Below are 27266 nucleotides of genomic sequence, written 5' to 3'. Positions count from 1 at the left end.
GATTTGAATTATTCTTCACGGTGACAGAGATAAAAAATACATTTGACTTGATCCCTCAATGTATTAAGTTTTTCCTACGCCCTTGATGCATAATTAATTATCTAGGCTCATAATTAATGTTGGAGGTTGCACGCATAAATTATTAAATTCCGACACTAGTTTAATATTCTACTAATAGATGGCGTTATATTTAGGTAATAATAATTTATATCGTATTTGCGTTGACGTAAAGCTTTAAAACAAAGTAGGTTAACGCGCCTGTTAGTTTGAGGATACACATGGTCGTAGATGTATCTTTTTCCCACGTAAGATGTCGTCATTTATTATACCAGTATAAATCACGTCACTTTATCATTTTTTTAAATTTTTCCTGATACTTTATCAAACTTTTTCTCCCCTTCACAGAGTTTATATTGTTAGTTCAGATAAAAGGGTGAATTATGTAGACTGCGTAGATAGTTGTTAATGTTGGGTTTTCGGTCTGGAAATCCTAGACTGATCTGAGACTGTAATGATTTTTGTTGGAACAAATTAATTTAGTTTAGCTTGGTCCACAAGAAGAATTCGGTATAGTTTGGTCCCATAAAAATCAGTCCATAAAGTGAGACGGAAAAAAATCGGTCAAAAGTGAGACCGAAAAAATCGGTTCATAAAGTAAGACCAAAAAATATTGGTTCACGGTCTGAGACCGACGTCTGTACCAAAAAATATGTATAGAAAAAATCACTAAAGACCGAACCGAAAAAAAAATCGGTGCTGTACCGAGTCTCAACACCAGTAGTTATTCAACGCCTCTAGCGGACAAAAAACAAAACTGGCAGCAAGGAACACCACCTTGTACAAGCAATTAATATGGTTCACGTGGTATTCGTTTAGCTACTTTGTTTTGAAGTTTTATGCTAAGGTAGATTTGACATTAATTGAGCAGGAACAACGAACTTTTTTAGTGATTAAAACTTAAAAGTGACTAGTTCCAGTAATAACTAATAATGTATTCAGTATTTTTATTTACGATTTAAGTATTATATATATTTATATTCAAGAAAAACTAAAAGGATACTCCTTTTTACTTATGGATTTTTAGTTTTTGATAAGTGATAACGACATTTTCTACAGTTAGTTTTTCTCGTGTCATTGATTGGAATTGAACTTCATTCTATAATTCATAATATATGCTACCGTATTATACTTTATGATCTCACTGTTAATTATAATCGTAATTACTTATTAATTGGTTGAGCAGGTATGTCATTCTAAAAATTAAAACTAAATAAGTTTAATATTAAGTATTAACCATTTAACCCTATAAAAAATGATTTTTGTTGTATTTGAAAATAAAACCAAAAGTCGGAGTTCATTGATTTTTTTAAATTTATAAATTGTCAATTGAGAACTTTTTTTCAAAGTATTCAAAGTAACTAACTTTCAGAGAACACTGAAATATTTATGGAATACCCTCTTTTTTTTAGTGACTGACGAGAGTGCAAAGGAGTTTTTTCCTATTATAAATAAAGGGAATGTAGTAAATTGAAAACTTTACGGCTCATGTCCTACTCATCTAAAAAAATAATTACATTTTTTATATAGAAATTTGAGCAATTGTAACTTTAATGACATTATATATATTTTTAATTACACCCAGTTTGTATAATGAAACAACACATATATTAATTTAAACAATGAGTATGGATACTGCTTCTATATTAACATTCCATTTAACTTTCATCTGCATATTTTACGTAAATCATCGAATTTTGCTACGTCTGGAGTCGGCATTAGATTCAAAGAAGGACCAGTCTCATACTTAAGGTATATGACCAGAGAGCTTTAAGTGACCTTGTTTTGAGTTTATGAATGTGGTTTCATTAGGAGCTTCCCCATTGGGAATTAATTTGAATTAATATTGAATTAATTTGATTTTATCTTAAGTGTTAAAGTGTATGTATGTTGTATATAATATGTTGGATTATAAAAATTGCGTTAAATTAAAGATATACAGTCAAATCCAGATATAAGAAAAATAGTTATAGTCAACGTTCTCTCAGATACCCATTTTTTACTACATAATATAATTCGCACAGAAAAAACATGATGTACAAAATCCTCTTAAGTATCCAAAAAATGTGATTTTCTTTTATAGTTCGGATCTAAGAAAAATCCGAGTGTAGTCAACTTTTCATCATAAAAATAGCAGTTTCTATTATCCGGATTTGACTATATTATACATATTCTTTTTAATGATATGATAATTGTTAAATGATTAAATCTTTTATTTAAAAAAAAAAAGATATTATTAAAAATGGTTAAGATATGAGCTGTTCAAGTTTCAATTGAAAGCATTCTCTTTATAAATACGAGAAAAATATTTTGCACCATTGTCAAAATACGCTCTTATCAAAAAATATTTATTTCCATATTCATGTCAGTGTTCCCTCGACTATTATTGCTCCTGTCTATAAAATAAAAGAATGATTTTATTCAATAAAACGACCGACACCTCTAAAAATAGATTGGTTTTATAACTTTTTCAATGAAGCAATACGTTTACAACACTGGATCTGATCATAAGTAAGAAATAAGACATTTTTTTCTGTTTAATGATGAACCTTTGATTATATATTTGCAATAGCATACATGAAGTTTTTGGGCCAAAAAAAGATGGCAATAAAGGGTTAATTTGATGTAGAGGATTTTAATGTGATGTCAACATTGTTGATGTAGGCGGCCATTTTGGGGACTTAAACAGCCAAGTTTTATAAGAATAAAGCCCCCCTTTTTCATTCATATTAAGGAAAATAGTTTGGAACTATTGTATGTCAAAATGCGATCAATAAATAAAAGGTCTTACTGTCGTATCAAAATTGTATCCCTTTATTACCTATTTTTATTATATATTTGACCCTAATATCAATTAAAAATATGATATTACATTGTTATACTCTCTTATTTCCAAATTGTGGACAAAACTATTACTATGGAAAGAATAAGATATTTTTCTCTAATTATCCCACTTTTTTCGTCTCTAATCGATTATAAATCGCAAATAATTGTACGAATTTAGACATTTTATAGGGATTTTCAGTACATATTACTTTTACTTAATTCAAATATCACTGTTTATCGTATGCAAGTATTAAGTTTTTTATTTATTCATTTGGTCATTTGATGAAGTTTCAATAAGATTTATTAGGAATGTGTTCATTTTATGTAGTAAAAATATCAATTATGAACCTCCAAGATGGTATCTCTTTCAACTATGATGCATAACAGGGAAATGTTTAATTCATCTGAATTGATTCTTCGTTAAATGTAGATAATTAAAAAAAAAGAGCTCAGGATCAGTTGCGCCGAGCTTCATTTTAAGACTACTTAAATGTATGAAGGCATTAGTTTACACTATAAGTTTAAGTCAAAGTGGTTCAACCGGGCCTCAATCTATCATATTTTAAAATTATCAGAATTATATCTCTTTATTGAAGGACTTTCATTATACATATATATCCGGAAAGGATTTTTAATTTATTGTTTCTCTAGATTTTCCCAACTTTGTATTTAAATTATGTAATTATTCAGTTAAAAATCACTATATGGCGTTTGTAGTCAGTAATAGAGCCATGCAATATGTTATGATAACATAATGACCTCTATAGCATAGGAAATTAAGATAATGTTATACATAATGTAATGTGATTTGTAGCATTGGGGTTCCTACTGATTCATCTTGTATAACTATTCATTTAACTAGATTAGAAGAGAAACTCTTAGTATTAGGTTCTAATTTGTAAAATATGTTGTAGGGTGTTTACTTCAATTCTAATTAAGAGGATGAAAAACAAACTAATCATAATTAATAAATCATTATACATCTATATCCTCATCATTTTCATCTTGAGATTCATCTTCTTCTGATCCACCATCATAGTCTTCATCTTCTTCCGACTCTTCTTCACTTTCGGCCTCGTCGGATAGATCCTCATTTTCTCCACTCTCTATTGAGTCTCCTTCTTTATCAACGGGCGTATCATCCATTTTGTTGGACTTCTCATTTGAGCCATCCGTACTGCTTTTATTCTTTTGCGGATCCAATTCATTTTCTTTTTTCGTTGAATCCTTGTCATCCATCTTAGGGATCTCATCTCCTTCCTCTTTTGAATCCCCATCTTTGATATTCTCGTTTTCGCCGTCTGACTCAATAGAGTCCTCACTTGGTTGGGAGATGTTTGCATATTCATCTGGATCTACTTCTTCATCACTCTCCCTCTCTTCTCTCAGATCCTTGTTCTCTTCTTCGCTTTCGTAGTCTTCTTTTTCTTCTTCCCTACTTTCATAGTCTTCATCATCGTTGTTACGATCCTTGGGAGACTCTGGTTTTACAGCATCGGCTTTTAGAAGGTGATAGTTGTCCCAGAGGTCAACCATACCTGCTGTAATATCAAATGTAATTATAGGCATTTCTTTTGAATGTGTTTTTTTTTGTTTGTTTGTTTGGGGTAGGGAGAGAAGGGTCATGAATTAGGTTATTGCTCATTTTTTGAACTTATTTCTGGGACCTTGAAAGTGTCATTTACATTGTTACATCATTATCAAATATTGATATTCGATAATTATAATAATAATTTGAGAAGGATAAATATAATAATATTATGGAGCTTAGTAATCGATAATATCGATTCAAAATATATAAATGACTTCAATTTCATTTCATTTCATATTTATCTGTTTCCATGAGAAGATGGATTTCAAAAATATTGTTAAATAATAATGAAAACAATTGAGAAGATTTGACTAAATTTCGTTTCTGTAAGTATTTTAATACACTTATGGCTTAAACCTAAGCCAAGAGAGTCAGATAAAAAAGTTATCAATTAAAAATTAATCATTTGATAATAATTACTAGTAGTTTGATTTAAAAAAATCTATTAATATAATGACTGGCTTGAGTTTATGTCTTTAAACTTGAATGGCTGTAGTTTTTGGTATCCGATACTTGGATCTAAAAGTATTTTCTGATCTAGAATTTCAATATTATAAAGTATATTTTTATGAATCAATGATTATATTCATCCGTCACCATTCAGAGAATACAAATAAACTATTAATAATCAGGGGCGTCTGCAGGGGGAGGGCTGGGGTTTTTGAAATTTTTTGTTAATAGGATTTATGAATTATATTTGAAAAAAAATATAAATATATATATTTCGTTTGAACATTCTTGTTTAGATCATAAGCTTGAGTTTTATAAATACAAAATATACTCCCCAATAAGAAATAATCACTTATTTTCTCATTCATAACTCAATTTTTATTGGATTATCCAAATTAATTTTTTTTTATGTTGGTCTTCATGTCCCCAACATATGTTGAGAATATCAGACATTTTGTATTTTTAGTTTGTTTTTGACAGATAAAACGGTTAAACATCATTTTTTTATGGTCACCGCAATTTTCTGCTATTGAAAAAATCAAATTGGGGGAAAATTCTTTAAAATGACTTTCGAAAGATTGCTTATTTTTTACTAAATGTTAAATTTTGAAAAGATAAACAATCTTTTAAAAGTTATCATAAGTTGACTTTTACCTCATTTTTTTCGATCAAAGAAAATCGTAGAGCAAAACAAAAGATGGTTGGTTAATCTCTTTTATCATAAAAACAAAACAAAACAACAATCTAAATGTTGTGGAAATGTATTATAACATAATTTAAAAAAATGGGAATTGAATTTGTAATGGGAAAATAACACGTAGATCAAACCTCGAATAATACAAATGGATTAGGATGATTCCACGACAAATCGCACAAAAATTCCAACAAAACATAGTTATTTATATCAGAATTTAACAATTTTTTAATAGGATGTGAAAAAAAAAATGAAAAATTGAGATCAATTTGTTTATTAGTTCCAGAGATATGGCGTTTAAAATGAGCAAAATTAGCCTTTTTATTTTCCTCCATAAAAGGCTCCCAAATTTCTTATTTAAACATTAATGCCCAGGCGCGTCCGCAAGGGATGGGCTGAAGGAGTTGCAGCCCCCTCCTCAAATTGAGGCATTTTTGCTTTTTATTAGAATTTTTTCCCGAAAAATTTAATATTAGCAATTTTTTCCCCGAAAAATTTAAAATTTTCAGAAAAATTTAAGTTATTGTGAATGGTTCCGGATATTAGATTTTTCTTCCAAATATCTATGGATGTTTGAAATTTTTAATCCAAAATTAAATAGTTGAAGTGAAATTTTTGAAGTTTTTTCCAAAAAATTTAATTTTTCAAGTTTTTTCCCCAGAAAATTTAGTTTTCTGTGAATAGCTTTGGATTTTTGAACTTTTTTCTAAAAATTGTAATATTTGAATTCTTTTTCCAAAAAATTAAATATTTGACATCAAGTTTTTTGTATTTTTCTTTTCAAAAATTTAATTTTTTTGTGAATAGCATGGAGCTTATGATTTTTTTTTCCAAAAAATTTAATTTTTCAAGTTTTTTTTTTCAAAAAAATTAATTATATGTGAATTGTTATGGATTTTAAAATTTATTTTAATTGAAAACTTAAATTTTTCAATTAAAATAAAAATCCCAAAGCCTAGAGTCTCCCTCCCAAATATAATTCTGCGTACGCCCCTGATACATCCTTCAATTTAGTTCAAAATTCGTGTGTAGATTAATTAAAGCATATTAATTCCACAAATGTAAATTTAATGCATGTTTGATATATACAATCCCTCAAAAATATTTTTCAGTAATTTGTAACACAAATTTTTACGACGTATTTTAAGCTTGTGGCAGAATTTGACGTAAAATAAAAGTTACAGTTCTGTAAACTCCACACATACTCCGCCACACTATGGTCGTATCTACGTCGTCCTATAAAATAATCAGCAAATTCTGAGATATGCGTTTAACTTCCGTGGTCATTTGGTGTGGAATGATCCGGCCATTAGCATTACTTTCAAACACTTGACTGTATTTGAAAATAATTATTGCAGTAAATACAGACGCCATCATAGGCTATGATTGATAAACTCTTAATTAATTACCAAATTGTTTATTTAAGCCATTCATTTTCTCTATTGCCTTATCTATATCCGACATACTGATGTCTACATCTTTGTCAACAATCCCTGATCTTTTCCTTCGTTCCTGTAAACGAAGATGTATATTTTTTATTTGAATAATTTTTATTTGTGATGACAAAAGTGGATAATGGAATTTACAAATAGATTACAAATATGGATTGTCAAATGGATGATTTTATTGATTTAATATGGTTATGTACAAAAAGCAGGGAAAAGAGATTAGATTTTTATTTTTGAAAAAGTGAGCTGTATTAATTTTTTTAAATATTTTTGAATTTGTTTTGCCCAATCTGTCTACCATGATTTGGTGGCCCTTGAATCCCAACATGAACCAGACTCTCTTCTGCTTTCCCTTTAGCCATTGCATTTTTATCTATAAGCGCCTTTTCTTGTAGTTTTAGGAATCCTTGTTTGATTGCAGTACCTATTGCTTTTAAATCACTCTCATTGTCTTCTCCTCCGTCCTTTCGTAGTGCTCCAATCACGGTTTCTTCAATCCCTCCTTTGATTAAAGCATTTGTCAAGTCCCACAAGTCAAATTCCTCATCGTTGTTTGCCACATTTATTGCCTTTAGGTATATGTAAAAGAATCAAATATAGTGGGTAGCACATAATGGATTGACAGATTGAGCAAACTAATTAATATTCACTTTGTTTCTACTGAATGATTGCAAAGTGTGTTCCATTAAAGTGATAAGGAAGCTTGAATAAGTACATATGTACATACATAGATAGTCATTTCAAGACAACGCAAAATGAATGAAGAAATCATCTCTTACTAATCTTTGCATATTGCCTCCACTCTCAACGTCATGTTTTTCCATGTTATGGGATAGTGCATCATATTTAGGACTTTGTATCACAAATGAGAGACCCGTTGCCAGGATGGAAGTACAAATCAATCCAATCACTTTATAATTCATTGTCTTGCACTCTCAAGATAGGCCTTTAGTACTTTAACTTCCGATAAATCGGATAATTTAAAATTTTTGTATGTATATAAGTATATTTATTTTTTTTAGTTCTCAAATTTCACACAATTTATGACCTTCTAATTAATTAATTAAATAATGGATCATAATTATCAATAGCTAGGAAAAATGTATTTCATGATTCTCTTATTATTTTATAAGAAATGAAGGAATAATATTATTAAAACGCGACTATCATAGAATATTAACAACAAGGTTTATAATAACTGTGGAAACTTTTTGGCTCTTTTCATCTTGGTAGCGCCTACTGAAAGTGCTGCGGCTCCACTCCCTGCCGCCGGCTCTTCTCCTTCCTCTTCGGGAGCTTCATATTCCGTTTCCTCTTCTGGTTGTTTTGGAGCCTTTTTCTTGGGTTTTGCTGGTTTTCTTTTTGTTTCTCCCATCCCTTCTCCTGCTCCACTATCCGCATCCATACTTGCTCCGGCCTCTCCTCCTCCTGTTTCATGATTTGCAGCATATTCATCCCAATTTGCAATCATTTTTGCTATTCAAAGTAAATAAAGGAAAAACAAATCATTTACCATTCATTTTTGATTGAAATTTAAAAAAATTACCAAACTTTTGATTTAGACTATTCATGAGATCAATCATCTCATCTATTTTCCCGGGATCAATCTCCCCTTGTCCCCCTGGGGCCATTTCACCTTTTGGCTCTGTTGGAACAGGTTCTTCTCCCTCTTCATCCTCATATTCCGGAGTCTTTTCCTTGGTTGCAGCTACCTGTGGAAGAGTATTCTCAACCTGCATTTCTGCGACAGGGGCCGCTACAGGAGCCTGTTGTCTTTGTATTGGTTGAGGAGCTATTAATGCAGGCTCTGCTACTGCTACGGGCTCTGTTTGGGGTAATCCGGCAACGGGCGCCGCTACACCAGGGGCGGATTCTACTGCTGCTGCTGCTGGAACCACTCCTTGAGGTGGAAAAGGTTTAAATGTTCTCTTGGCTGTTGATCCTAAAGGAACAACGGAGCGTTTATATCTTATATGGTCTTTTTGAGACTTTTCCTGTTCCTTAATTGAGTCTCCCACAAAACGATCCGCGTCCTTTGCAGTATTGAGTGCTTTGTTAACTAGGGAGTGATACTTGATGCTTTCTTGTTCAATATCCTCCTTATGACCCTCATCAAAATCTCGTTTAGAACCATAGGGACTTGAATACTCTTGGTCGTCTTTAAGAAGTATTAAGTTTGAGTTATATTATGATAAAACCTAAGAGTAAATAAAAGACTTACATCTTGATAAACCCAAGGATTTCTCGCCATATCCTAATAAGGGGTAAATAAATAAATTTACGAGGATGTTTTAAAAAAGTCTTAAAGAATTAAAATCATTCTTACCTTCGTATCCACTGGGTACGGGATCACTTTTAATTAGAGCGGCCGCTCCGAGAACTATACAACATATTAGTACTTCCTGGTTTATATTCATTTTCTCTCTACGGAGTGAGTATAATCCTTGTTGAAATGTTAATAAAAAACTTAAGAAAAGATCTTACGCTGGTATTTTATATAAACAAATTGGAGCCTTTTGATTTATTACTCTGACTCTTCGAAGATCGTATTACTGAATGACTTTATCCTATCAAATCCTTTTATTTATATTATATTTTGATTCTATTGAATTCGGTTTTTCCATATGAAATATGAAATACATATTGTTTTATCCTTTTTTTCCTGTCTCATATTTATCTCTAATTACCTGTAATTGATTCATATACGTATATACACTTATTATGAACAAAATATAGTTAATTAATTAATTAATATTTTTAATTTCATAGGATCTCCTTTGTCAAATCCTTGGAAGGATTATATGGCTCCTATACATAACAGAAGACAATTCCTCAAGATTTGATGTTGCTAAAACGTAGATTTCGGAGATCAATTCTTAAACATAAGTAAATCCTTCTTGTCGATCGACTGACTGACTAAAAATATCCAGACTCCCCTTTATAAAATTATAGCTCAAACTAATTGATCCTTATTATGTCCATTGCTTTATTAGGGGACATTACAGGAAGATTTGGTCATTAATCTGATTTGAAATATTCATTTCAAAAAGGAATATATTTAAACAATTACCCATATAATGTTGACAAAATAAGGGAAAGTGATTAATTATAAAGGGATGACACCATTTTTTAAAACTAATATGTGAGTGAATGAGAGCCAAATTGTCGTCGTAAATCAAATACAAAATTAAGAATAACGGTGTTTTACAATTTTTTCATAAATTCCTTTCATCAGTCTGAATTTCTCTGTTTTTAAATATTTAACATTAAATATTACATGTCAAATAGGCAATAAGATAATATTTGTAATTTTTGAGTTACGACAATGTAGGCCTCAACCCCCCATATATAGTTCGTCGGTTATAACCCTTTATCCGACATAAAATGTATACATTCATTAATGTACATTTTTATTAGTTTAGCATCAAGTAGCTTGTCGTCAAGACATTAATTATAGTATCATGAAATATGGGCCCCATGTATTATTTCTGGCAGGATTCAATATTTTTAATATTTTTTTTAGAAATTTACAATACAAAATCAGTATAATGACTTTTTACTGTTCCGACTCGCATTGATCCATATCCCTTGTGACAACTTTGAGCCTATTTAAGAGATGTCATAGATAATAAAATAGAGCAGAAGGGAGGCTGGTGACTTCCTTACGGCTTTCTTTTCTAAAACCAGGAATACAGAATTAAAAATAAAGCACTCTGTGTTATATGGCAGGATTCTATTAATAAAGTATAATATTAATTTTAGTTTTAACCTACGTCAGCCTAACAGAGTCTTTTTTCTTTTGTGCCATTTTTTCCTGACACGAATAAAGTTACTTGTTTTCCCATTTTTCGTCTTAATATTCTTTGTTTTCAATGCAAAAACCTCTTTTTTTTTTTTCTGGAGGAGACAATTAAAAAAAACTAACTGTCCAATTTGAGGCCTTTCAGACCAGTTTTAGCGTCTAATTTTGAAAATGTGTGCTTTTTGTGTCGAAGTTGACTATTTTTAAACTTCTTATACCCCCGTCCCAAATATAATGTTGAATCAAAAATTGCAGTATAACTATAAGGGATTAAGTGTGTTGTGTCAGTTCTTACTTAGGACTGAAGACTTGAGTCCTATCCAGTTGACTTGGACGGCCCATTTCAGTCGTAAAACTTGCAAAGTTTAACTTTATTTCTTCCTATTTTAATCAGTCCGAAGGACTGGACCTAATAAATAAAGACGGACACACAACTCTAGTTTAATACGTGTTCAATGATTTGCGGGTTCCCTGTTTTATCATACATATATATATCTTCCTCTTTTTTGTTCAACAACTATCACTTCAACTAGGGTTACATTTCTCTATATTACTTCTCTGTTTGATAAGACAGAGAAACCGAAAATAATGGAGTACATCTTAGGGAGGGATTAAATGTGAGGAGGGGGGTGATTCATATTTGTTCTTTAATAAATCTTGAGTCTAAGTGATAAACTCCATCTATGCTAAATATCTTATTTAAAAAAAAAATGACCTGAGAGGCCTCAAACTTGTGGTCAAAGTTAGTTTTTTTATTGTTCTAACACAAAAAAAAAAAAAAAAAAAAAGAATAAGTCCAGTGAAATAAAAAAAGACAGTAGAAATGTCCTCAAATAAACAAAAAAATACAAATTTTTACCATGGATTTTCATAGCTATTAATTATTCAAAAAATACAAAATATAAAAACGACTTTGAAGTAAATTCATTTGCAAAAATGAATTTTAATCAATCATTGTGAAAATTACTTGCAATTATCGATGAATTCAATTGTTATGAAAAAGCTTTAGTGCAGTAAATTGTTAAATAGGAATCTATAATAAAAGGTAGAAACTGCAAGTCATTTAGCGTATCTTTAAATTATTAAAAACAATTTTGACAATATTTTTATCAATATTCTAGGTCAAAAATGTGTATTGATTATATTTTATAAATGTCAAAGTATAATTTGATTTTTCACTATTTTTTCTGACTGTAGATCAGTTTTATGACGTTGTACCAAATTTGTATATGGGTCTTTTCATTCGGAGGTCGAAATTTATGCTCAATTTAAAAAAAAATAGACATATTTGAATATAATTTGAGGTTTTAAGTAAACTATCATTGCAAAACTCAGTAATACAATTCCATATCTGTATCTCAATTCAGCTAAACGAATTGTATTTTGAGCTAATTAATAATTTAATAGTACCTTGCATCTAAAGAAAGCTCCCGTATAATAGAATCAGTGGCACTTCTAGGTTTTTAAAGCTAAGGAAAGACATTCAAGGATGTCACTGCATAAGTATTATAAATATTGATAGGACATTTTGGAGTAACAGAAAATCTGTACAGATATGTATCACTCCTTCCTCAGGGCCGCTTTAATGCATGTTAAGGGTCCCTCCGATGAGCTGATATATTTTATTTATTGATATTTATCAGAGCCTACGAATCTTCTCTGGTGGGACCTATTATTAGGCTATGCTAACTCTGTCCTCCCCACATTCACTATGCCCAAACTGTACTAAAAAAAAGACTAATATCCTCAGGTACTGTAATGTCGGTCCTTAGTTAGGAATGAAGACAGCAGTCCCATCCAGTTCAGTCTTGTTCCCCTCCAGTTCAGTCCTGCCTATCAGTTCTAAAAACTTATATAGTTTGCTCCTTGGTAACGTTCCTCAACATTATTTCTTTGTTTAATCAGTTCTAGTACTGACAGTTCGAGGGACCGACGTTCTTAAGGATCGGTCCCAAAGACTGATAGAACTGGTTCTAAGACTGGACTGAACCGAATAAATAAGGACCCACACAACACTAATCATATTAATTGTACAAAGTAATATTTCTACAATAAATTTGTTTATCCAGTTAAATGGATACCTATCCTACGAAACTGTATTACTCGTGGATCCACAGCCACGATTTTTAAGTCAAATATATTAATTAATTTCTATTTTACTTCACCAAACCTTTGTAATGGTCGAATGTTTGTAGTATTCTGGGCTAGTAAAAAAAAAAAGACTATCCCTGTTGGCTGGTGGTGTTCATTTTAATGACCGTTGAGTCCTGATTGTAGTACACACTTATCAGTGAGGACATAGTCAACAAACTACCATCACACGAACACTAAATGCCTCCAAAAAAACAATTTTCGGATCAAGTTCTTAATATAAAAAAAAAGAGGTGAGAGCTGGATTGGAATATCATAGATCTCAGCTTTAGTTTCGTAATAATAAACTATTTAGTGTCCCAAATATTATTCATATCTTTTGTTTCATAATTATTGAATCTAAATTTCCGATTAAATGATTGAATTAATACGTGGGTATTTGCCTCTCTTGGACACTTTTTTATGTTATTTATTTTTTGCAGCGTCTTTATTAACTGTTTTGCTTTATGTATTTGCTTCTGAAAATATTTTAAAATCCAAATTCATGTCATTTTCTCCTTCAACTCTCAAATTAAAAATGTTCTTCTATTTAACTCTCCATTTACTATGTTATTTAAAAATTGGAGGTAACAACAGAGTCACAAATACGTGTACATTTCGTGTTAAATGAGAGTTAGTTAACACTTAGTGGTATAGTAGGGGAGCCCGGGAACAGTTCTATTTGATCTACATAAAACCTAGGGAATAGCCAAATTTTTGTAAACTTTACCTTGAGATATTGGAAAAGAAAGGATTTTGAGGTGCTCAAGTATTTTTGGAGAATCATCATTATTGCGTTAATTTACACTGGCATGAATACATCTCTCAAGAGGTTTGTGCCTCTTTATAATTTATCAGATCTAAGTAAATTACTGATAATTGATCTATGCATAATATTAATCTGATATAAAACATTGAAAGTTAACCATTCAACAATTTGAAAGATCCAGATGTTCTTTCCTCAAGAATATATATCTAAATTATATTTTACAAAATAAGAAACCTTGTTTAAGAGGTCATCTGCACACAGCGGTCGTTTTTCAGTTTCCCTTGTCTGTCTCCTTAATACAAGTTTGACTCTAGATTCAAACAATAGCAGACGTCGCTGGGTAATTTTGCCTTAAAACCATTTTGTTATAAGGATATTTCGCCTTAATATATAAATAAAATAGAATTATACATCGTTATTGTTTGTTTTTGGTTGAAATTGATGTTCTCCTGGAATTTTGTAATCAAAATATGTAATGTGTATTACTATAAAATGCATTAAATGGTTGTTCTCTGTTGAAAATCATGCCCTAAAATTTCAAAGTATACACAACAAAATCACACTATGTAATGAATTCTAACCAGAGACAAAATTAGTTTGATAAGAAAAACAAAAATGAATAAAAACCGCAACGATTCAAAAAGAAGAATTGTTTATCACTTCTCCGTTAGTAATCAAAATCATTCGAATTAATGGAAAATACTCATGGATTGACGAACATGCGTAATATGAGGCAAGAGCATAGCTCCATCATTACTTCAACAGAAAAAACAAACATTTAATGCATTTTATACTAATAAATATTCGATGTTTTGATTTAAAAAAATGCAAGGGAAAAACAGTTTCAACCCAAAAATAACAATAACGAATTATAAACTTAAATTATTTGTATATTAAGGCGAAACATCCTTGAGGCAAAATAGTTTAAGGCAAAATTAGAGGGCACCTACGAGACATATTATGTGGATATTAGTCTTGTTGGTTTTCGCTTTGGAAATCCTAGACCCGTCTCAAACTGTTATTATTCTACCGGTTTTGGTCTTAAATTGTAACGTATCTGAGTCAAGCATTTCCCGGATAATTGATCAAAAATTGATACAACTGTCACCGGTCTCCCCTACTCACGAGTTATAATTATTCAAGGATTACCTTCTTCTTTTCCTATTGATAATTACAAGATATTACATTTTTTTTAAAAGTACTTTTATCTACTACTTAATATATTTATTTCAGTTTTCACAGTCTCTATACAATTAATCCGGCTGTCCTACAATCAGAACAGTAACCTTATCACCATCATATCCTCTTTCATAAATTTAAACTGTAAAAATGGCTGTGAGAAGATCTTTGGGTATCTTTCTAGCCATCGTTGCCTCGTATTTTGGCATGTAAGTCTAACATTTATTTAATATAGTCTCTTTTCATACTTCATGTGTTTGCTATATGTATTTTTAGTTCTTTATTCATATTTGGTGCGTCAACATAAAAACAATATTGAATAAAAATCAAGAATAGGAGAAAATCTCAAATTATTTAGTTACTTTAATAAGGTACATCATACAGCCTAACATTTCATAGACATATTTGAGTCAATAAAGTCCTATTATATAATTTCCTGGGATGATTTAAGATACCAAATCATTGTAGCTATTGTTGTAAGCCTTTTTTTTTTTTTTAAAAAACCTTAAAAAACAACAACCTATATTGACCCCGATATGGGCCTTTCATCTAAAATAATATATCAATTTCTCAATCTTTTATTGAACGAATCAATTTTGCTTAGTACTTTAAGTTCAATTTGCGACACTTCCAAAGGGTTAATTAGAATAATTTCTTGGAAATGTATCGAAGAATATAAATGTAATCCACACTCCAATTTTAGAATAATTATTTTAGTTTGCTTTTGTGTTGACGAGCCACATATGTGTGTGCATAGGCGTAGATAGGGGCATTCAAAATTTGCACGAATATTTTTGTATAGTAGGGTTGTATCGGTCCTTAATCTGGGGATTATTATCTGTCCAGAACAGAGTTATGATGACGTCACTATGGTGACTAGTGTTGTGTCCGTCCTTATTTATTCTGTCCTGTCCAGGAGCGTCCACAGGAATATATATTTTTTTTTTGAAAAATATATCCAAAATTATAATTTTTCTGAAAAAAAAAATTCAAAAATTAAGTCTCTAATATTAACAGGAAATTAAATTTTTTGCAAAAAAATTTCAAAAATCCACAGCTATTAACAAAAAGTTAAATTGTTTCGAAAATATTAAATGAAATTTTTTGTAAAAAAATTTCAAAAATCCACAAGTATTCACAAAAAAATTTAATTTGTTTAATTTCATACTAAAAAGCAAACATTCGATTTGGGGGGGGTACAGACCCCAGGCCACCTTCTGCGGATGCCCCTGCCGCTCCATACTAAATTGTTTTTGTAGATGGTTTATTATCTAATTATCCTGCAAAAAATATATATATTATTTATAATAATATATTATATTATATAAAAAAGTGGAAACACACTTAATGACGTCACGAGGAATTGATTTTACCTTGTGTAAGGGCCATGATCCTCTATTTTATATAAGGACCGACACAACACTAATGATAACATCATTTATTAAAGATTCTTTTGGTTACTTGTGTGTCTGATTCTGAGGAATCCTTCAAATTTAAGATGGGAAGCAAAAAGTTTAAGTTTGGGACTGAACATCCCTAGTGTGTGGCATTGTTTATAATTTTTTTTAGAAAAGTTGTTTCTTGATGACTTTTTTGAACAATCATATATTTTCGGGCTGCCTTTTTTTCATTAAATTTTCAGTAATCTTTATCAAATGACATTTTTAAAAAAACAGTATTTGTGTGACTAGTGGTTTTTTAAAACATTTTCTTGACCTTTTTTAGTATGAAAAATATCCTATGGAAGATGGGTTTTTTTCAATAATATTTAGAAAAATATTTATTGAAAAAAAATACTTTATTTTTAGAAAAGTCTTTCTTATGGCCTTTCTATAAATTGTCTCCATATTTCATTTAATGACCTTTTGCCAAGAAATGTTGTTCTTTTCTATTTGTCCTTTGTATGTGTCTATGTATATTTCAAGGTCTATAAAATTATACCACCGTTGTGAGTACTTCACATATAGAAATGAATATATAGAGGTGACCAGGATTTTTACTTGGCCGCTTGGCTTCGTTAGACAAACAGAGAATATATATTTTAATATTGATAAGTTTAATGCAGCTGTTGTGTTTGGTCTACAGGTAGATATTATAAAAAAAACGGAGGAAAAAATCAGCCTATTAAATTCATGGTTGTTTTGGCAAAATACTATCCCTTAAGCAAAGCAATGTTAACAGTTGAAGGTAATGGAACATTATTTTGCATACCTAGTCACCTCTATATTTTCTTCCTCTATTGGGCCTCCTCCTAAAATCGAAGCGGCTACTTACCCGATTATACCATCTATATTGAAAGGGGCAATTGCCCAACACAAACCCCGTCTCCTACGCCTATGTGTGCCTATGTGCTTTGCCTTATTACTGCATTTTCTGTAGCGCTATGCGTTCGTACATATATTTATAGACTATAGTTAAAAGATACTGTTCTGATTTTCTATTTATTATTGGGTTCTAGGAAGGTTGTCTAGAATGAAAATTGCCGAAAAGCAACTCCAAATATACATACACTTGAAAAGGTCTGTTTATACTTATTCATACTAGGTGTTGGGCGGCATCATATTAGTAGTAAATCCCTTTAGGTGTATGTAGTGATGAAAATCGTGTGTATTTTGGCATGTTAAAAAAAGAAACCGAAAATCAACATGGTAACCCTGACAATTTATATATGAAACGTCATGCCGTTTCATAAGATCAGCTACAAGCAGCTATGATGAGGGAGGAGAGGGGGAAATAAATTAACAAGGGCATTGGCAAGAATGACTCTGATGTCGAATCCATCCGATTTTCGTCACTAATTATAAGTTAAAAATGGCGTCTAAGAAAAGTATTCAGTCAAATTCAAATTGCACTCAAAGTACATTGAAGTTTGGTTATTTTCTTTAAGTAGGATTGGAACTAAGAAAACCAACATTTTTTAATCCTTTTTTGCGTTTCCAAATTAACCACAATAGCAACTACAATTTGTTGGATCTTTTTAAAACTAATTAATCTATGTTTATTATATATTTAAGTTTTATTAAACCTGAAATTAATAATAAATGACAAGTAATTTTCCTCAAAGAAAACATTCCACTCTGGCTATTTTCCTCCCGTGCAATTTTCTCTATGGCAATTTTCCCAAGAGCAATTTTCCTACCCACAATATCATTGTATAGCGGGAACTTGAGATTAACAAACTCAAATGATTCAAAATTCCGGGTAGTTTAAGTGACTGACTGCAAAAGTTCCGAATGCTTCTTGCTTTCTATGAAATATCAACTGTATAAAAATATACAAGGCCTAAGGTCTCAAAATTAATTCGTGCAAGGCACACTCCAACTAAAATTTCAAGTCCTGACCTTGGTTCTTGAGAGCCACTCAACACCATTCCAAGTTCAATTATAAAAATAATAAATGTCTAATTACAACTGATAATTCATAGATACTTGGTCGATTTTTGGTGGAGCCACGGGGGAAGTAGAATTATGCCTAATTGCCCTATACACCCTGCCCAATTATCCATATAGTTTTTCTTAGATTCTTTAAGTCAATTTTTTGGGGAGTATCAGACAAAGATACCCTGTGGAACTATGAAATTATACTCCACAAAAGATGATATGGGCAATAGGAAAGGGTCCATGAGGCATAGTTCTACTTTGCATGTTGCTCCACAGAAAAATCGACCCCATGTCTTGTACCGGAATGATTAAAATTCGGATACTTACAACCTCAGAATTTAGAATTGTAAAGTGTTTATAATTTTATTTTCTACCTGGTATGTATACATTAGTAATGGGCGGATTGACGTTTAGACTGCGGGTTACCCGCAGGTCAAACTGGGTTGGGCTGTGTTTAGATAAAAAAAACTTGTTCATTAGTGTAGTTTCCCCTTTAAAGGCTATATTTCATACTAAACAATTGTCCCCAGTGTTCCGGGGCTCTCAAATCATACACAATATTCTAGAAACTCAAGCAAATCCACTCACCCGTTCTCAGGCCTCTATGATGCTGTTGTGTACAAATTGCAACCCAAAAAATGAGATGAATCAGAGAGTATGAGAGGATTTACAGTGCTTCTGATCAGAGGATAATGCAATAATGGAATATTCCATGGATGATAATTATATTAGTGGTGTCACTTTTGACAAATTTTAATACAAATTACAAAAATATATGCATTTTGTAGCACATTATATAGTTCAAATGCCCAGAGTTATATTAGGCATAAGTACATAATAACCATTTAATTTTAATAGATCAAAATGAAACGATAGTATCAATCTATATTTAATAATTATAATTAGTGTTGTGTTGGTCCTTGATACCGTTCCTTAACTCTCGGTCCTTGGAATTTTTCAAAACATTATTGATGGTTTATTCAGCCAAATAAGAATATGTATTGTACATATCTTGTAAAAAAATATTATTTTTTTCATTATATAACGAAATAATTTAGGTTAAGGGTGGTTATTTAACCACTCTCATTGACGTCACGAGGGATCAATTTTACCTTCTTTAAAGACTGACAAGTGCGTGCGACTAGACCGCGGTATAAATAACGACCGACACAACACTAATTACTTTGATCAATGTTAAATAGACACTTGTACAATGTGCTTATACTAGTTGCAACTCGTAAATACATTGCAATTTGTATACACAGCAATGACACACATTGAATTTTGTATTTGACATTTGTAGAACATTTGTAAAAAGTAAACTTAGGCCTTAAATGCTGTTTCTTGCGCATATTGAACATACCCAAAAACGCCCTTTTATATATAATCAAACAAAATGTGTCAAATTGCAACTTTTTTTACATCTGAAACACCCCCAGGGGTGTCCGCAGGAGGTGGTGTCTTTCTAATTTTCCCCCCAAAAGTTCAATATTTGAAATTTAATTTAATTTTTCTTAATTTTTATTCCAAAAAAATCAATTTTCTGTGAATAGCTATGAATTTTTGAAATTTTTCTCCAAAAAGTTTAATATTTGAAAAAAAAAATTCAAAGAATTTTATATTTGAAATGTAATTTTTGGAATTGTTTGGATTTTGGATTTTTTTTTCCAAGAATTTTAATTTTTTTTCAAAAAACATCCAAAATCCAAGCCCCTGCGGACGTCCTTGAATCCTGTTGGTAAGTGTGAAAAGATATAAGAATGATTACGCTATGTATGGAATTATTACTGAGAGAAAAAAATTCAGAAATATATATATATTTTCTATTATTATATTAATTTTAATAAACGTTTTAAATTTAAAAAAAAAAATTATATATTTTCAAGCCAAAAAAAAACAAACTAAAATTGAGCGTAACGCTTGAGGATTGGGGTATTGGGGTTTCAACACAGTGCTGTTACTACGGGTAGGGTAGAGCATCTGAGGGACGTGCCCGTCCAAAATAATACTTGTACTCCCCGCTGAAACTGAAATAGAAACATAATAATTAGTTTATTAATCTAAGACTACATGGTTGTGAGCACATTCTAAATTCTTGTACTAAACAATCGAATTGACTAACTATTTACAACTGATCTTGGGTCTTTTTTCTATTTATTTTTGGAGGAAAGATAACTATAAAGAAGGTAACGATGTGAGTAGTTAAATCTGATAAAATGTTGTACCATGTTTCTGAATCCAAAAAAATACAGGACCCAGAGGCTAAAAAATCACTAATCTACATACAATCTGACATATTATTTTCTATTGTTTTATTATAAATGCCTCCATTAATTATATCTTAATAATCATGTTCCTTAGGTCCACTCAACAAATTATAATCTTTGGATTATTACTTTTAATCATTTTATTCATAATAATCCCAGTAATATATCATAATTCTGCTACAATTCAAAGACATCTTGTTTTTCTTCCCTGGGGTAAGTAAATCAGTTTATAGAGTACTTGGTGCGTCAACAACAAAACAAATGTGCACACAAAAAACATTTCTTCTATGTGCAGAAGTAGAGTTTCATTCACTTTAAAGATCTAAAAATGAAGCGGTTTGCTTACTCTGGTCAGAAATATTGGCAGAGTAGGACGGAGTCCCAGCCCAGACTATAAACATGACTAATTGACAAGTTTTATAGCACATTACACAAAGTTCAAATGTTCTCAATTATATTATAGTACAGAGTTGCCGAGATAAATCCGGACAAAATTCAAAAGTTTATTTCTAAAATTGTAGACTAGATAGAGATGTAAGCAATAAAAAAACAATTATTTGTTTGACATTCAATGTGACTCTCCTCAGTTGCAATCACTTTCTCGATCCTGGCCCTGAAGCTCTTGCAGACATTCTCCACATCCTCGCCCACTCTTCCTTCATGGTTGCATTCAGGCTCTCCACGCTGTTGTGGTGCTTTGAGCAGACCTCCCTCTCCATAGAAGAAGTAGTAATCCAACGGATTGAAATCGGGAGAGTTGGAGGGCTAGGTCTTGCGGGTCAGAAATCGAAAAAGTTGGTCCTGATGAACTCTTGGCTGATCTTGGAGGTGTGGTAGGGGGTAAAGTCCTGCTGCCACACGTAGGGCTTCGGGAATTGACCTTTTCTCCCTTTTCGAAGTAGAATGGTGGCATGACCTTCCCTGAGCTGGTGATGACGCCCAAGACCATGATGGAGCTGGAGTTCTTTGACTTGTACACATAGGGGACATTGTCCTTGGACGTGGAGAGCAAGCTGTCATTTTGACACTTCCTATTGCGTTCAATAGTGAATACTTTCTTATCTGAGAAATGGTGATGGTGTGACCTGATTTGGACGTTTTGAGCCTATAGAGCAGAGTCTCGCAGTGGGCCAACCTGACCTCCTTCTGTTTTTCATTCAACAGATGACGCACAGTCAACTTGTAGGAGGTCATACCAAGCTCCTCCAATGCCTTTTGGATGGTGTGCGAGTCACGCCCTTCCTCCTGGCCAGTTCTTTCTGATTCAAGTGTAAATCATTATACCAAGTAGCGCATCGAAGGCTAACGTCATTATTAGCGAAAAAAGATATCTTGGTCCAAATTTACTTTGTTGGTCCCCTAGAGGTATTAATATTTGAAGGATTTTGGAGAATCATTTCCTATTCTCTCGTGAATGAGTAAAGTACTATTCTGTCATTATTAATATACTTTTTGGTTGAACAGTTATGGAAAGGGAATTATGATTCAAAATGATTTTCACATACAGAATGGTCAGCAGTTTCCATTGAGAACGATATTTAAGATTTGATATTCATTTTTTTCTTCTTGCCACTTGTTTTGGATTTTTTGAAATGGGAAATTTAAAAAAGCGAACATTTCCTTGAAGCTTTTGGAAATTTGACTCTGTTCGATTTTTGCAAACTAAGACACAACAATTAGCCAAATATTTGGAATAATTTGTGTCATATTTGCTTTATACATATAATATGTAATGATAAAATATTTATCTAGGTAACCCTGTACATCATAATTAAGTGATTTTAATCAATCAAAATGAAATGATTGCATTAATTAGTAGTTGTTTATTATAATGACTAATGTTGTAATTAAATAAGACGTTAAAAATGATAGCTTGTACAAATTACTAAAACAAGTTACAACTGGTACAATGAATAATCTTTTATATTAATACAGCAAAGTTTTAAAACTGACATTTATTCGGCCACATATCCTCTTTTTTGACATTTAAGTGAGTGGGATTTGTGGGCCTCCCGATGGATTAATCATAATAATTAATTAATAGAAATTGAAGTTAATTAATTGGTTTAAAAAACAATTTAATGTAGATAATCCAGACTGACTTTTGAAAAAAAAAAATCATCCATAAATAATCCAAAGAGGAAATTCTTGCACCTAAAACGGCTTTTAATCGTAGGAAACTTTGTGATTTCATATTAGGCCTTTACATTAGATTACTTATGTGGCCCGTAACACAAAAAGCAAGCTAAATGCTTTTCTTGAGTTTTGTTCAATATTGTTTTTATGTTGGTGCACCACAAATTTGATTTTTATAAAATAAAGAGATTTGATGGTGGTAGCGAGTCTTTTTATATGTAAACACGTTTCTACAAATATTTATTTTAGACCTTCCTGAATTTGCAGTCAAGTGGCCTAAAAATGTGGATTTTGATCTTCCTGAAAAGGAAGGACTTCGAGGAACGCGGAATTTCTATTTAGAAACAGATCTTGGTGTTCAAGTAGGGGTCTGGCATATTTTACCCAAGTCCGTTATTGACTCAAGTCCAAATGAAACTATATCTGAGTAAGTTTTTATTTAAAATATATACTTTTTTCACTCCTATTATTTAATTATTCATTTTAGGAAATCCTTTGAAACACACTTTCAATCAGGCAAACCAATATTTATATACCTCCATGGAAACACTGGTTCAAGAGGACGAGATCATAGAATAGAAATTTATAAAATATTAAGTAATCTTGATTATCATGTGATTGCATTTGATTATAGAGGTAATTATTCTCCTCTCTCCTACTTTAATTGGTTTTATATTCGCTTCTTTATCTTAGGGTATGCGGATTCAAGTCCTGCCGTTCCCACCAAAACCGGTGTGGTCCAAGATGCAATTTCAGTATACAAATATGTACAGTCCAAATGTGCTAGTTCTCCCATATTTATTTGGGGGCATTCCCTAGGAACTGCTGTGTCCACTCAGTTTGTAAATGATATGAGTTTGACGAACAATCCTCCAGAGGGACTTATTTTAGAGTCACCTTTCAATAATATTTATGACGAAGTATGTTTCTTTTCATTAAAAAATTAGTTCCATTCATTAGGATTTATATATTATTTATATAGATTAAGCTTCATCCAATGTCTTTCCTATGGAGGAAAATGCCTTTATTTGATTGGTTATTCACGGGAAATTTGGATAAAAATGATGTGGGCTTTGCGTCTGATCGTTTGATTTCAAATATTGAAATACCCATCATTATTTTACATGCTGAGGATGATCTTGTGGTTCCTTTTCAACTTGGTCAAAAGTTGTTTAAAACTGCTCTCAAACATCGGTCCTCCAAAGCAAAACCTATTCAGTTTATTCCTTTTTCTAGTGTTCATGGATATGGCCATATTTATATATATGCCGCTCCTGAATTGCCAGAAATTGTTGGAAAGTTTGTAACTAATTGTTTATCTGATACTTGGAATGACACAAGGTCAATGCATTAATTATTTTTTTTGTTAAATTATAGAATTTTAATTGCATTAATTTATGTATTACACAAGTCAACAAAAAAAAAATCTTTAAAATATAATATTCAATACTAGTAGTACTTGACGAGCTGATCAAGAATCTGTCTTTATTTTTTTCCTATCAAATCTGATTTTTGTGAATTTTTCATTTGAATTTTTGAGTACTAATAGTATTTTATAGGTTTGAGTCAACCTTTGAATATGAAATAATAATAATCCACCTAAAAGTTAGTCCATTTTTTTTGCAAAATTTTACGTTGATTTCAAATATGTGCTTATATTTTGATATGAAATCATCCAATCCTAATTTGTTGCAAATATATATCATACATAATTATCTTGATGAATGTATTTTGAAGGTTTTATTTATATTCAATTGGTTGCTATGCAATACATATTAATAAATTATATATTATACACGTATCTTAACTGATAAAATTATAATTTTTTATGCAAAATATATGTTAATTATTTCCACAAATAGACTGAATTATAAACACGAATTAATTAAAAAGGTTTAAGTTGCTTAATTCCATTTTTGATTGCAATAAAAAGCTCTGTTATGTGTTTCTTCAAATTAAAAATATGTTCATCTATCCTGGGATTTGTCTCCGTATTAGCCTCTCCAATGTTTTCTTCCGAGTATATAAATAATTTACGAATGAGTAATCTCAGTCTAGGAAAAGGAACAGATATTGATGGATCTATATCTGGACCAAACAAGATGTTGGTCGTTATATTTCGATGATCATCATGAAGAGAAAATAGTCTTGGGAGTTGAACTATTTGGTCATTTATCATTCTTGCCATCATGGGATTTTGTTCGGGGGCTAAAGATGCAACGTAATTTGTCCAATTAGCAGATACGGTTGTAAATTCTGAAATACTCTGTTCTAGATATTTCAATGAAATATCCTTGGATGAAAAAAGTCTGGAGTAAGTGAGATTGGATTTGATATAATTGATTCCTTCCATGAGAATCAATGAATAATCATCTGGTTCAAATGGTAAAATAACTGAATCAGCAAAGTTCCTCATAACATCTGAGGCATAGCGTATACAAAGTTGTAAGTTCTTAAGATCATTTGAAGAGGGGGATTTTTTAGTATTTGTATTAAAATTGTTATTTCCAGTTTCTTGATGAGTTATAAACCGTATATCCACTGAAGGAGTATTTGACAAAAATGAAAAAGGATAATAATCTCCTTCAGAGCCAAGTAAACTAAGAGGTCTCTGCGCAGATTTCAATAAATCGTCCTCATCATCATAATCCTATCATAATATAATTATTCTTAAATTGCAATTAAACATAATTTGTCAATACCTCGAAAAAACCATCATCTTCAGTTTCTTTTCTTAAAAAGTCTCTTGGACTTTTTTCGTTAGAATCATCAATAAAGAAACTATCCAGTTCCATAAAATTTGTTACGGTATTCCCTTGATTTTGTCTTACATTGAGATCTTTGAGTTTGGAATCGTAGTAACTTTTTGTTGAATCGAATGGGTCCTTTAGTTTTTTAGATGATTTTAATAATATTTTGGACATTCCTGGAGAAGCTTTGATTGACATTAAAGACCCAGAGTAGCATTCATCTAAATTAATATAGGCCACAAGGCGATTTTTCAATAATGGTAAATTCTCTTCAATCCATTCTGTTGAACCAAGTAATCCAAATTCTTTTGCTCCCCAAGAGACAAATAGGATACTTCTTCTCGGTCTCCAATTGTACCTCTTCATTGTCTCAGAGAACGATCTTGCCAGTTTTACTATTGCCGATATACCTATACAAATTATATGGATTAGATATTTAAATACACTTAATATTAAAGTTAACCTGATAAGGATTCATTCGGAGAATCATTCGAAGCAGCTCGGTTGCTTCCGAATATGATATACCTATCTGGCTCTACGGATCCTTTAATCATTCCAACTATATTTTTGATACTACGTATTTCATTGATGCTATGAACCTGAAGCTTAACTCTCTCAAGTTCTTCAGAGAGCAGAAATTCACCACCAACTTTGTATCTCAGCCCGGTCATACTACCAATCCAGTCCTTAGGAGTGTCTCTCCCACCAAGCTTAGACATAATATTCCGAGCAATTTCAGAATTGATATAATGAACAGGGATGTGAGGTAAGGAATATAGATTCAGTAACTTTAATTTTACTGAACCATCTAAAGATGACCACCCTGGTGTAAGTGGATCACCTCGACCATAATCATCAATTAAAAGACCAGAACCAAACTTTGAACTCATTTCCACTCTATGGTCATTTGTATAGGCAGGAGGATCGTCTATCAAAATAAGACCTTTAGCCTCAAATTTTTGAGAGTTTGATATTTTTCTTCCAATCGATATTTTTCCAAAACGAGCAATTAATATTTTATCGGATATGCCAACTCCAATACTTCTCAAATATGCAAAGTCCTTTTCTTGAGCATAGTTAGCATAGACCAAACTGTTGGACTCTACTGACTTTTTTGCCGAATATAATATATTAGGTTTACTTTAGAAAAAAAAAAAAAGTTTTCGTCCCTTTGATAAATATATGTAAAATAATTTGATAAGCTACACAATATACTTACACATAATGCGGATTACTCGATAATCTATTTGAGCTAAATATAATATTGCCTGCACCATCCATACCATCAATCTTTGAGGGATTCAAAGGATCTTCGAATGATAGAAGTGCATTATATTTGGATGTATAAGAATAATCCAGATCAGCAAAGGAGGACATTATCCAGTTTGAGATGGTGGATTCATCAGGATCTGCAGCCTTGTTTGATGCTATCCAATTCCTGTACTTTTCTAAGGTTTTAAGATCAATTTTTTTGAAAATATGCCTGGTTATGTGATTGTCACTCTTGTAGGAATCATGGTTCTGCTTCCTGAAAATTCAGAACGAATAAATTACCGAAATCATATAACTAAACTTAATCTCTTACGAAATCAAGTGTATCTGATTTCCGTATATAATAAAATGAAGACCAACACCGAGTCCAACTCCAAGAATACACCAAACCAGAAATGGGAAATATTTCTTGAATATTTCATAAAAAGGATTTACCCTTTTCTTAGGGACAGTAATCGGAGGTGAAGAACCTTCTGCCCCCATGTTCTTGAGTAAAATAAATGAAATATTACTTA

At 31.4% G+C, this 27266-nt stretch overlaps 4 protein-coding genes across 31 annotated transcripts; 1 reads left to right on the top strand and 3 right to left on the bottom strand.

Moving 5' to 3' along the window:
• Positions 1 to 401: 401 nt before the first annotated feature.
• Positions 402 to 24621, top strand: LOC121125135 (lysophosphatidylserine lipase ABHD12). Of its 27 annotated transcripts, none has more exons than XM_071891413.1 (10): positions 822 to 904; positions 1085 to 1243; positions 2427 to 2568; positions 9836 to 9952; positions 15001 to 15155; positions 20688 to 20806; positions 22997 to 23156; positions 23217 to 23365; positions 23423 to 23649; positions 23712 to 24621. In XM_071891413.1, the coding sequence occupies exons 5-10, from the start codon at positions 15097 to 15099 to the stop codon at positions 24081 to 24083; spliced, it is 1086 nt and encodes a 361-aa protein (XP_071747514.1). In that variant the 5' UTR covers positions 822 to 904; positions 1085 to 1243; positions 2427 to 2568; positions 9836 to 9952; positions 15001 to 15096; the 3' UTR covers positions 24084 to 24621. The 27 variants fall into 27 exon arrangements, with proteins under 27 accessions (XP_071747513.1, XP_071747508.1, XP_071747520.1 ...); XM_071891417.1 differs by lacking the exon at positions 2427 to 2568 and adding an exon at positions 17405 to 17465 and having other exon boundaries at positions 887 to 904; XM_071891411.1 differs by lacking the exon at positions 2427 to 2568 and having other exon boundaries at positions 860 to 904.
• On the bottom strand, positions 3788 to 7989 carry LOC139906487 (uncharacterized). 2 transcript variants are annotated; one of them, XM_071891425.1, is made up of 3 exons: positions 7846 to 7989; positions 7028 to 7130; positions 3788 to 4424 (listed from the first exon to the last, which is right to left on the bottom strand). In XM_071891425.1, the coding sequence occupies exons 1-3, from the start codon at positions 7987 to 7989 to the stop codon at positions 3859 to 3861; spliced, it is 813 nt and encodes a 270-aa protein (XP_071747526.1). In that variant the 3' UTR covers positions 3788 to 3858. The 2 variants fall into 2 exon arrangements, with proteins under 2 accessions (XP_071747526.1, XP_071747527.1); XM_071891426.1 differs by having other exon boundaries at positions 3788 to 4421.
• On the bottom strand, positions 8148 to 9690 carry LOC121125136 (uncharacterized). Its single transcript, XM_040720264.2, has 5 exons — positions 9551 to 9690; positions 9393 to 9490; positions 9288 to 9320; positions 8613 to 9224; positions 8148 to 8542 (listed from the first exon to the last, which is right to left on the bottom strand). Exons 2-5 carry the CDS (start codon positions 9481 to 9483, stop codon positions 8256 to 8258), a joined length of 1023 nt encoding a protein of 340 aa, XP_040576198.1. The 5' UTR covers positions 9484 to 9490; positions 9551 to 9690; the 3' UTR covers positions 8148 to 8255.
• LOC121125128 (glutamate carboxypeptidase 2) lies at positions 24455 to 27264 on the bottom strand. The gene is made up of 5 exons (XM_040720244.2): positions 27065 to 27264; positions 26699 to 27007; positions 25943 to 26619; positions 25432 to 25889; positions 24455 to 25379 (listed from the first exon to the last, which is right to left on the bottom strand). The coding sequence occupies exons 1-5, from the start codon at positions 27232 to 27234 to the stop codon at positions 24615 to 24617; spliced, it is 2379 nt and encodes a 792-aa protein (XP_040576178.1). The 5' UTR covers positions 27235 to 27264; the 3' UTR covers positions 24455 to 24614.
• Positions 27265 to 27266: the final 2 nt, after the last annotated feature.

This window comes from Lepeophtheirus salmonis, chromosome 10 (genome assembly GCF_016086655.4).
Source record: "Lepeophtheirus salmonis chromosome 10, UVic_Lsal_1.4, whole genome shotgun sequence".
NCBI classification, from domain to species: domain Eukaryota; kingdom Metazoa; phylum Arthropoda; class Copepoda; order Siphonostomatoida; family Caligidae; genus Lepeophtheirus; species Lepeophtheirus salmonis.
Note: the sequence above shows the minus strand (reverse complement) of the source record. Positions and strands in the feature narration are given on the sequence as shown.

Excerpts from the sequence above, each read along its gene's own strand:
- LOC121125135 (XM_071891407.1), top strand. The coding sequence starts at position 15,097 with ATGGCTGTGAGAAGATCTTTGGGTATCTTTCTAGCCATCGTTGCCTCG. Across the intron at positions 20,807-22,978 it reads TCTTGTTTTTCTTCCCTGGG|ACCTTCCTGAATTTGCAGTC; the intron begins GTAAGTAAATCA and ends TATTTATTTTAG. Across the intron at positions 23,157-23,216 it reads CCAAATGAAACTATATCTGA|GAAATCCTTTGAAACACACT; the intron begins GTAAGTTTTTAT and ends TATTCATTTTAG.
- LOC121125128 (XM_040720244.2), bottom strand. The coding sequence starts at position 27,234 with ATGGGGGCAGAAGGTTCTTCACCTCCGATTACTGTCCCTAAGAAAAGG. Across the intron at positions 26,620-26,698 it reads TCGAGTAATCCGCATTATGT|TAAACCTAATATATTATATT; the intron begins GTAAGTATATTG and ends TTTTTTCTAAAG. Across the intron at positions 25,890-25,942 it reads TCCGAATGAATCCTTATCAG|GTATATCGGCAATAGTAAAA; the intron begins GTTAACTTTAAT and ends TAATTTGTATAG.
- LOC139906487 (XM_071891425.1), bottom strand. The coding sequence starts at position 7,989 with ATGAATTATAAAGTGATTGGATTGATTTGTACTTCCATCCTGGCAACG. Across the intron at positions 7,131-7,845 it reads GAGGCAATATGCAAAGATTA|GAACGAAGGAAAAGATCAGG; the intron begins GTAAGAGATGAT and ends CTTCGTTTACAG. Across the intron at positions 4,425-7,027 it reads TGGCTTAAATAAACAATTTG|CAGGTATGGTTGACCTCTGG; the intron begins GTAATTAATTAA and ends TTGATATTACAG.
- LOC121125136 (XM_040720264.2), bottom strand. The coding sequence starts at position 9,483 with ATGAATATAAACCAGGAAGTACTAATATGTTGTATAGTTCTCGGAGCG. Across the intron at positions 9,225-9,287 it reads ATCCTTGGGTTTATCAAGAT|ACGACCAAGAGTATTCAAGT; the intron begins GTAAGTCTTTTA and ends TACTTCTTAAAG. Across the intron at positions 8,543-8,612 it reads TAGTCTAAATCAAAAGTTTG|CAAAAATGATTGCAAATTGG; the intron begins GTAATTTTTTTA and ends TACTTTGAATAG.